This window comes from Sinohyriopsis cumingii, chromosome 10, assembly GCF_028554795.1.
Source record: "Sinohyriopsis cumingii isolate HCF-2022 chromosome 10, ASM2855479v2, whole genome shotgun sequence".
NCBI lineage: Eukaryota > Metazoa > Mollusca > Bivalvia > Unionida > Unionidae > Sinohyriopsis > Sinohyriopsis cumingii.
In genome coordinates this window covers 86,671,610-86,683,427 of record NC_142970.1, presented here as the reverse complement: position 1 = coordinate 86,683,427, position 11,818 = coordinate 86,671,610, and the positions used below count along the sequence as shown (strand labels likewise).

Below are 11,818 nucleotides of genomic sequence, written 5' to 3'. Positions count from 1 at the left end.
TATTACTTTTTGTTACAAAAACTTATTCAGCAAACTGCCATCATCCAGAACAAATCGCTATATATAGAGAGAAAATTGATAAAGTGAAAATTACAGGACTACAGTTTCTACTAGCCGGAAAAGATATTCCAAAGTTTGAAAAGTTAAATCCTAAGATGACAATCAATGTCTTTGGTGTTGATGAGCGAGCTGATGCATAGAGAATCTTTGTTGTTTATCCTCGACTGATCAATAAAAGTGCTGATGATAAAACGACAATTTGTTGTTGTACAAAAATCATTACCTTCTGATCAGAAACCTTTCTAGATTGGTCAGCAAACTATATAATCAACACCAGACAGCTAACTTCTTCTGTTTCAAATGTTTGCAAGATTTTCAGTAGAGGGAGATGCTGGATAAGCATACAAAGGTTTAGTTTGCTTTGAAGTACAAGCTACCAAAATTCCAAAAGAGGAAAAAGCCTTTGATGAGTATCCAAATAACAGAAGCAAACTGATGATTGTGTAATTTACGCTGATTTCGAGGCGATACTCGAGACAGTTGAAGCACCATTGAATGACCCAAGTAAGTCATTTACAGCAACATTTCAAAATCATATACCTTGTTCTGCCGCTAACAAGATAGATTGTTCAGTACAATAAAAATATAAAAAATAAAGTTGTACAGAGGACTTAATTCAACACAGTGATTGTTGAAACATTTATTGAGCGAGCTTGATGAAATATAAAATAGTGAGCCAGCTAAGATGACAAAGTTGACTAAAAAGCAGGTGAACGATTTCAAGACATCGATCAATTGCCATATTTGTGATAAGCCACTTTGAAGTGAGATATCAATGTGCCTTATCACAGGTCAATATCGTGGTGCAGCTCATGACAAGTGTAACCTATCTTTCAAATTATCTACTTTCATCCCGGTTGTGTTTTATAACCTGATGATTACGTCAGTCACATGATTGTTAAGACACTCGGTGATAAAAGAATAATAAAATGAATGAGTAAAATCAAAATAACTAATACCAAATAAGTTTGAGAAATATGTCATTCAATATTGGTGGACTCATTGACTCATTTCAATTTATGATCAACTAACTTGAAAGCTTAGTCAAATCATATGCTATCTTCAAGACTTTAGATGATTGCTTTGGTGAGTCATCAAATGATCTTAAACAAAAAGTGATTTATCCATATGAGTACATGGATAGCTGGTCACGATTCAATGAAAGTGATCTATCATATAAAAAAGTTTTCGCTAAAAATTTTAAAATGAAAGTATCACAGCTGATCAATATAAATTTGCGAAGATGACCTGGAATACGTTTCATATAAAATATATTCGTGAGTATTACAACATGTATTTGACCACATATGTTTTGTTGTTGGCTGATGTATTTGACATTTTCAGAGTGGTGTGTCAAAATATTACCAGCTTGATCCTGCGTGGTACTGTTCATCACCTGGTCTCGGCTGGGACGCTTGCTTAAAGATGAGTGATTGCAAGCTGGATTTGTTCACTGATCCAGATATGTTCATTTGTGCGTGGAATACGAAGCGGAATGAGTGTTATCAAAAACAAAATGGCTAGAGCAAACAACAAATACTTACCAAGTTATGATCAAAACTCACCATCAATATACATAGTCAATTTTAACACAAACGATCTTTACGATTATGCGATGAGTCACATGATATGGACAGGAGAAGTCAGTTTGATGAGGGGTGACGCGTACACAAAATAAACATAAAATGGCATTAAAGAAAACGTAGGATATTTTGTTGAAATTGACCTTGATTAACCAAAGATAATGATTATCAATTTTGAGCCGAGTCAAAGTAGATTACATTCGATATTTTGATTGAGCAACAACGAGCGATGAAAGATAAATTAGTTCTTGGGTTCAGCAAAGTAACTGAAATCGATACCAGATCTCATGAACTAAAACAATTATGTGATACATCATGCTGCATTGAGGCAAGCAGTAGTGATAAGTAAAGTTCATCGAGCAATAAAGATTAAGCGAAAGAGATTCGTCTATCAATTTCAACACGGAGTATATAAAGTTAGTTAAGACAAATTTTGAGAAAGATTTCTTTAAGCAGATGAACAACGATGCTTTTGGTAAGACAATGGAGACTATTAGAAAACGAGTCAACGTTGAGATAGTGAATAACATCGAACGTTTAAATAAAGTGATGTTTAGTGATTCTTTCGTGGGCAAGAATATTGTAGTAATACAACGTAAAAAGACCAATTTAGCCCTCGGTAAACCAATCTAAATTGGCGCTGCTGTTCCTGATCTATCAAAGATGTTGATGTACGATTATCATTATAATGCAATGCTGTTCCCTGACACAGTTAGTTAAGTTTATCATGCTGGAACAGATGATATTTATTACATCATGAGAAAAAAAAGCAACCTGTTTTGATATATCGGAATACCTTGTTGATTGCAAGTTTCACGACGATTCAAATCAGAAAATTATTGGTATTTTCAAAGATGAGATAAACTTTATTCCAATTTCAAAATATATTGGCCTGAGGTCAGAAATGTACTGCTTGTTGTTGAGTAATCAGAGTAAAAAAAAATCAGGCAAGGAAATACAAAATATATTTTCTAAAAAGCATTGTCTTATATGATGATTACGAGAGAACATTGATACTTGGCAATGACGAAATCATGACTAAGACGACCATTGATCCAATCCTCATGGAATAAAAACAAGGGTCATTACAAAACAAAGCAATCATTTTATTGTGTTAAACAATTAAGATAACAAAGCAATCATTTTGTTTTGTCAAAGCAATCAGATAAAAACATATTTGCATAAGCTCACATAGCTAGTTACAAAAAAGGTTGAATCAAGAAACATAGTTATTTCACAAACAATAGATTGATGCTGCTGGAACAAATCATGACAAATTATTATAAGGTTTGAAGACAGTATGCCCAAAACCTTGAACTGTCCAAATGTGTAGGTTAATAATGTTATGATAAGTTCCCAAATACATTTAAAAGTACTGGTACAATCATTCAATCATTTTAGGGTGATATCGAAAATTTTAGCAGTATTCAAAAATGATCAAGGTTGAAAAAATCTATTACTGGATAGGAAAAGTCGGTAAAACACATTTACATGTACTGCATATATCGTTAATTAATTTACATTGATTTAAACTGTTGCTATAAGTATAGTAGTTTATTTAAGGCTGAAAAAAAATCATTAAATCACAGCGACACATTATACTTAACATTGACTTCAAAACCAAAGATTTTGTTTTGAAACATTTGTTACTGTATTAGAGAGTGATGCTATGTCCATTGGGTAAAAGATGTGAAATGATAATAGTATTAATTGTATTTGAAATACAGTAATACAAGTCAAGGCTCAGAAAAATGGTTTTGTTGTACTCTGGTTTTATGTATTGTTAATTCACAAGATCTGCACTAATCAATGCTTTTCCCATACCGAACATTGAAAACAACATTTTACATTTTACAGTTCCGTGCATAGATAAAGAACACAATTTGATAGTTACACATCAAAAATCACAATTTGTCTCAATTTCGCATGAAACTAGCAAGGTGCATATTATACGTTTCAGTCTTACTTCTGTTTATCGATGATCATTATAAGGAATAAGGTCACTGTCTTTGGTGGGGCCAGAATTGTATAGACGTTCTGTTGTTCAAATAATAATATATTTTATTACAGAATTAAATTGTTACAGCTGTCTTGGAAAATATAATTTTGTAAGAAAAGTTGTGATCAACATTCGGGATTTCCCATTCTGGCTTGAACAAAAGTGTTCATGATCAATTGTTTGTACCAAGTCGCAAATGAATCAAGATAAAGATGGTTGCAAAAAGCACATTAGGTAAATCATTACCTCCTGGAATTATTTCAGCTGAAAACAGTTTCCTGAATTTCTAAGGATTTTTTTGTGTCTCAAAAATAAAAACTGCATTTAATGTAACAATTTACTAATTTTTAGGGCATATAAAGTGCAATATCAAAATTACCTACTTTCTTGCGATAAAAGCTGTTGTTATATACTAAATGCTGTTATGAAAATATGCAGCTGATCGGGTATAAAATATAACTTCTAATAACGCAAATACGGTTATATATATATCGTACTTAGGGTTTAATACATCTTATTTCAACTATGAGCTGTAACAGACAATGACAAATAAAGATTATATATATATATATATATATATATATATATATATAAACATAAAACAACGCTTCAATGTAATGTCCATCTATAATTAATTTTAGCATTTTAAAGTAACCATTGACTTGAAAGTTAACGTAGCCCGCATATACGAAAAAGCATACATTTTCAGAGATTTCAACGTTCCAAAAAAGTTCCAGTTTGCTTTATGACTGCGGGGATAGTTTAATTTCAATATATACAATGCAGTCTGCATCATTTTCCACAATTTCCGCATTCTACTTCTCATGGACGTTTGCCGATAACGTAATCGCACGCGATAAATCTGAGAAATGCAACGTATTTTACAGACAAAGGTATATATATATATATATATATATATATATATATATATATATATATAGAAAACACCTTTCAAAATAAAGAAATTCAACACTGGATATTTTCTGATGCTATTACTGATCTCTAGAGTCCCTAGTCCTTTGTTTCACCATTAGTGCCAACGATGAGATCCTGTAATTTAGACATCCCCTTCGCGACTATCCGAATAAACGAAACCCCTCTAAAAACACACTTTAACCAGTCTTCTTTTAAATAGTATTCAACATGTTCTACATTGAATCTCATCAGATTGATTCCTGTACTATATGGTTTCAGTCGCGAAATAAATGTAAAAGCCTGTCCACATTTGTTAGAAGTCAGTCGAAATGAACTACTATGGCGTACATTACTTCGAAGTACCATTACATAACCCATAAACTCAAACTTTTGTATGAAAACTATGAAGAAGTGCCATCCAGGATCAATACGCAAACCCAACCCTTTCCTCCAAGAAAACAAACAAATAATCATTTTGAAACCTCAGTCTTGTGGTATTATTATTCGTTACGTTGTACAAGTAGGTTATAATAGCAAAGGTAAAATAAAGAACAAAGCCAAATTCCCCAAACAAAGACAACATACTCTGAAAAAGGGTACTAGTGCCAAGTGTTCACACACAAGAAGAATAAAACTGCAGCAATAAGTAATGTCCGAAAACGAGAGATACTACTGTTGAGATGTATTCGGTGCCATTGTCCGGTAAACTACTTTATGATAAGGACTGCCAAACCTGCAATAGCACATGGGTTTCTTCATTTGATGGAACAAGGAAACTCATATCTAAAAGAACATCTTCCCCGGCAGCGACGACTAAGTCCTCATCATTAGCAACTTCTGCTGCAGCTAAAAAGTGGCAACACCTAAAACAAAAGTACACGACAGAACAGAACGTTTACTAGATGTATCAAAGCACGAAAGTTAATCCAAAAAAAGCTAAATAAAGGGATTCCCATGTCATTTAGCCAAGCAGAAATAGTTTGTTAATACTGACTAAATCCATTCATCCGATGCAGATATAATATAATTCGAAAATCGCCAAAATAAATCATCAATATTATGTCTGAATATTGTTTCTTTATCAGAAAGAACGAATAGGACAAAATTAATATCATATCCGCCAAAATGATAAATTGAAAAACGTTCATCTGTAAAAGGAACAAAATGATAGTTCGACATGTAGTACTTTACCTATGCTGATAAGACCCTTGTCAAAAGAGATTGCTTTCTCGTTAAAATCGGTTGCCGGGTTAAACTTAGGAGGAGTCAGGAGATAAGGAGGTAGACAAATAATATTAAAGGACACAATTATCAGAAAAGAAATCAAACTTGCACCTATGGATCTTATGTAAGCACAAGAGCTAACTTTAGTTCCGTAAAACTATTCATGAAACTACATCAGTATGAACAGCTTGCACATCATGCATATCTAAATCCTAAAGTCACTGAGTTACAACTAGAATTAAAATAGTTGCGTGATCTAACCGATATATCAGAAACAGAAATATCGCCTCGATACTGCCAAATATTGCAACATCTTCAACGCTTTCAAGAAAATACTGTAGATGAAACAGATAAAACTACTCCGAGAGGCTTCAACCGATCGTGAAAACTGAACTCCAAAACTCACTAGATAGCAACAAGGATGGACTAAGAAATTATAAAATTACACGTAATGCATTTCAAACGCAGTATGCTCCAATGCCATTTAAGATTGTAATGAATTTTTTGATATCCCCTCTGACTCCCAAACATGACGAAATGAAGGATTGGTCAAAATGATGATCGCGTCACTGTTTTCAAAACAAGAGAAAAAGAAAGAAGGAGAGAAAGGTTTTAATTTAAATTATAGGCAATGATAATCAAGCGCAAGAAGTGTCAGCTGATGCTAATTATTGGGCGTACGTGTTTTCAAACTCGAGTTCAGAGTTAGTGCTAGCTTTAAAACTTATTTTGACTCAAAGTTGTAACATTCATTACGACAGCAAACAGACAGCGTCACCGAATATCAAAAACACTTTCCACAACGGAAAATTCTGAAACGAAAGCCAGCGTCGTGGTATGTTTATAAGGATCTTTGAAACAACTCATCTTTACATGTTTTACACACCATCACACTCTCGAGTACATCGGCGTCTTTTTATGTCTTCTCAAATCTTAGGATCAGCCGCACATTATACAAAGTGAAGATGTACCCAAAGAAGTAAACTCTGATATCGAATGGACGATTGTTTAAATAACTTTTTAAAATGCCACATAAAGAATTGGTCTTAAAGACTGGAGAGAGGGTTTGCGCTGGGTATATACCAGATGTACGTTTGGGGTATGTAAACGATACAAAAATCTATCTGTAAAAATGAACAGGCAATTTTGAATCCTGTCTAGTAATCTGGAGAAATTCCAACCAATCGGAAACAAGCTGTTGTCAGCCGTATTCCAATCGCAACTTAATCGTTGTTTAACATCTAATTTTTCACAAATGGATCAATCGTAATGTTAAGCTAATAAGAGTTAACAGGCTGCATCTATCAATAGATAACGAATTTCCTAAACCTCCAAAGGAGTCTTAAGAGAATCAAATGGGGATCGGACCTTAGTACCCTTTTAATATTATATATAACAATATATAACACTAATTTGATCAAAACTCTGGGTGGCAGGCTTATGCCTCATCGAAAATAAAACTATTAAAAATAGACAGACTTTGGCATCAGACTCTAGCCATCTGCACCGGTTCACCCCAAAACACGACTGAGAAGAAGCTATAAATTTTGTCAAGTCAACCACTCCTCAAGCTAAGGCGAGAAGAATTACTATTCAGGTACGCGACGAGAAACTCAATCCACGACAAGTCGCACCATGTCAAGAATACCATCGAAAGATGCGCAAGCCCTTTTGGACATAAACTGGTCGCACTTTTACTAGGGGTAAAAAGATCCATGAGTTACAAGAAAACTAAAATCCAGTATATTCGGGCGGAAAAGACTAGATAGCCGGACCCTGCCACATGGGCCTGCAAAATAGTTCCTATTTCAGAGCCTCGTAGTTTTAATATATATATATATATATATATATATATATATATATATATATATATATATATATATATATATTTGATGTGCTCAGCCAACGGCGTGGTTATTAACATCTTAGCGAATTTGCAACAAATGAGTTATTTTTCTAGTAGGCAAACTGATTCTTTTAATACATTATTATGATTGGCAACATATTTGTCTCTCTGCCTATGGCGTCCAAATCTCAAGTCATCGATAATAGTAATAACTGAATTTTCAAAACATCCTTTTGTTCAAGAACACTATTCAGTAGTTTAAGTAATGTATTGTTATTTTTCTTGTATCTAGTAGGGTAGAAATAAACAGTAATTCCTCAGACTCCAGGGACATTTGAAATTCCAGTACATTTTGTAATGTACCTAGAGTATACTAATCTGAAAATGTCCATGCATTCACACTAAAAAGTAACTCTTTTCGCTTGATCGGTTGATCGATCAAACTTCATCTTCGCTATTTTCTATTGTTAGTTGCAAAAGTTTTGAATTGGAATGCCACAACAAAATTGCAAATTAGGGGAAGTTGTGAGAAAATTAACGAAACTAATATTTCTATGCATGGTATTCATCCTAAATAGAATCTAGTGACTGTCTGGAAATATATCCACTTTCGAGCTTTCATTGAGGAAACTTCACCATAATTATTGGACAATAGCTCAATAACTGTGTGCCGTCCTCTACCGTTGCTTTCTCATGACAAAAGAAACAAAAATAATTGTAAAATGGCAACTTTTCAACTATCTAGCCCGACGTAGATGTCTGCAAAGATAAAATATATATATAACCGTATTATATTATCTAATTTCTGAACTTCTAAGAAACATTTGTCTTTTAAAGACATTAAGTCTCTCCTTCATTTATTATATTATAATGGTTACTCTCTTTTCTCTTTCTTTCACATATCTCTCGCCCTCACTCGCTCTTTGCTACGTCTCTCTGTCTCTCATGCAGACCATATCCATGAACAATACATTATTATTATTATTATTATTATTATTATCATTATTATTATTATTATGTGCTACATTAAAAGGCAAATTCAAAAGTAAACTCTTATATATTGGATACGGGGAACTTGTGAACATTAACCAATTGCACCAGAGAGAAAAAGACATTAAATGTCACTTTGGCCTAAAATGGAAGAGACATAATCTACTGACAGTACCATATTTGAAACGCATGCAAGCGTCAAATGATGTTTATTAGGGTAAAAACAGAACAAGTACTATTCTTTTGACTGATTTCAATTTAAAGCATTCGTTCTTTAAACGAATTAGTAAATAATACGTCACAAACATACTATACTTCATATGCTTGTTTTTTAATTATATTTGGCACTGGAAACATTCATGATGTGAATCAGATTCTGCTGTTGAAGTACTTGATTGCTGTAGCTAACCATAACATCTCTATAACATTTTTGCCTAGGGCGTAAAACAGAAAGTTGAAACATCATTTTATCAATATTTGCATTAATATTTCTCAATATTTATATTCGTCATATTCCTTGCATATGGTTTCATATTCATTTAAGACAAAATCGACGCAGACCTTTTTCGTTTCGCTTAGTTTAATTCCTTTTCTTTGACTATATTATGAATTGTTTCATTCATATGTAAAGTAGGTTTTAAATTCTTTTCCAGTTTTTAGGTGTTTGACCTTAAACGTTATTTCTGTGCCACCGAATATCATAGCCCGCTGAACTGTCCTTTCTTGTCTTGTTTCTCCGTGTGGCAGCGGGACATGGAATGTTCCTAGCAAGCGACAAGAGGAATCGTTCACAAATCTAGGAGACTTCTCAGTAGAAATGAACAATTCATAATTTATAAATTCTTGCTCATCATCGACAGGAAGTCCAAATTTAGAAACAGTATGGTTCATTTCCAAAACTTCACCAATTTCTACATACTTTTGAAATACATCTTTACATCTCGCTACACCGTCAATGATTATTCGATTCTCAACTGGATGAATGTTGGGATTGAAATGCTGTAGACATGAAATTCCGTATGTAAACCGTGCTATTCTTGTGGTTATTGATTTAGGGATATGTCCCGATATAACTGCGCCTTTCAGGATTGCAAGTCCGCCTTCCTCAGGAATAATGATCATATCACGTCCGAAACTACGTTTGAATGCATCCTGAACTAGTTCACACTCAGCGAAACCCCCAACCAAGAGAATTGTATTCACATCGTTCAAGGCAGGTTTGGACAATATTTTTCGCACGTGGCTTACAGTGTTTTTGATTGACTCATCAAAAAATGCTACCCAAACACTTTGATCGACTCTTAACTTGTTTCGTACCAAATAAATATTACCCTCAATGCCAGATCGTGAGATCACACTTTTTATGTCACCCTCTTTTTTCTGAATCATTTCGAATAACGAGAGTGGTATCCTAAAAGTTATCTTTCCGTCCATTCTTGTTTTTATTGACCTCTTCTTTGCTTCAAATTCTCTCTGGAGTTCTATAAAAGCCCACATTTCTCGTCTTGCATATTCCACACGAATGTCTTGACCCACGATTTTGCCAATAAATTTGAAGAAATTATTGTCGACACACGTTCCACCCCAAGGACCACCGGATGCTTTGTACAACTCTCCCAAAGATCCGTCTTCCTTCATTTGATGGACAGCAATGTCGACAGTTCCACCTAAAATTGTACGAACATAAAGAAACACCAACGGGCGATTGAAATGGAATTCAATTTTGAATGAATCACAATCAGGCGTTCGTTTTAGCTCTACCTAGAAAGCATTAATTAATCCCTCAAGGCTTTGAGTTGCTGCATTACAAGGGAGAGTATCCTCACATAGACTTGACATTTATAATCCTAGACGGATAATCCTGCCAACTCGTCATAAAAATATATAGTTTACACTTTGTATTATTTGGCAGACGAATGTGAATGTATGTTTTTCTGCTCTTCGTATGTACGTAATACGTGAAAAATGAGTAGAGACTGGGAATCATGCTTAACTTCACGTAATGTTTAATTCTTGAATACAGAAGAGCTGGCATATGAACTTACAATTAAGACTGTATTTCAGCAGATACTATTTTGAATTATTTTACGAATATCCCTTAATATGTTATTCTATCCACTGTGTAAATGAGTCATTGTCTTATTACGAATTGTGCTTCATTTAAACAGTAGCAGTTAACAGGTAGAGGTGCAAGAGCTGATGGATGGAATACGTTGTGGGTGGGAGCAATACAGCCACAAGGGAACTTGACATTATATGAGAACACAATAGATACGACGGAAAACTGCATCTTATGGTGTACATATATAGCTATAGCAATGTTAAATGTGAGTATTTCTCTTGCCATTAGTTTGAATAGGGTGTTATTTGTGATATTTTCTTGTACGTTGATAGGATGAAAAGAAAAGTGGACAATTCATTTCAAAAGCTTTCTACTTAGTCTTTCATTTTTAACACGACTGTTACTTTTTTGTCCTTTGAGTTTTGTTTGTGTGCAATCTATGCATCTTTGTGTGGCTACTACTCTATCAAAGGTGAACCAGTACACATGTACGATTGCAGTTCCTAATGAACCGACCGTGGTTCCCATCCCCATTAGATTGGCTACCGCCTGACCCTGCCTGAACCAATGACAAAGCTGACTAACGCAACGCTTCATAGACGCAGACCTAAAAGTAAACATCCCTAACTGTAGTACAGAACAGATAGAACACATACAGGATGTATCAGACGGACATGAAGAAAAACATCTTCCTGTAAAGTTTAGAGATAGGGAAAATGAAAGTGTATGTCACACTCTTCGTTCGTGTATCGTACTGCCTGAAGTATTTTTATAACTTTGGAAGCCATTAATTTAGCATATGTTCTGACTCTATCTAAACATGGGATCATGATCATATCGTGATTGAGAGAAAGTAATACACGATTTTATTCTTCGAACTAACAGTTGCTGAACTACTCTATCATAGAAACATAAAGTCCATAACAAAGGTGACCAATTCACTGCAGCGGCTTTGGAATTAAATTCTTTTGAATTTAGCCGTGTTAGTGCAAGTAATGGTTCGATCTTTTCTAGCAATCGCTTTCCTTGCAAGCTGTTAAAAAAATCTCCAGGAGTTGTAGGCGGACTTTCTATTTTGGACTATCTTAACCTCTTTAGTTTGATAGATGATGATGATGATGATGATGATGATGATGATG

At 34.1% G+C, this 11,818-nt stretch overlaps 1 protein-coding gene across 2 annotated transcripts in view; it reads right to left on the bottom strand.

Moving 5' to 3' along the window:
• Positions 1–9,179: 9,179 nt before the first annotated feature.
• Positions 9,180–11,818, bottom strand: part of LOC149790528 (heat shock 70 kDa protein 12A-like) — a 35,667-nt gene continuing 33,028 nt past the window's right edge. The window contains exon 6 of one of the 2 annotated variants that reach the window (XM_089972575.1): positions 9,180–10,284. In XM_089972575.1, coding sequence (XP_089828701.1) covers positions 9,233–10,284 — 1,052 coding nt within the window. In that variant the 3' untranslated portion in view covers positions 9,180–9,232. The remainder of the gene's footprint in view (positions 10,285–11,818) is intronic. The other variant, XM_089972576.1, reaches the window with a different exon arrangement.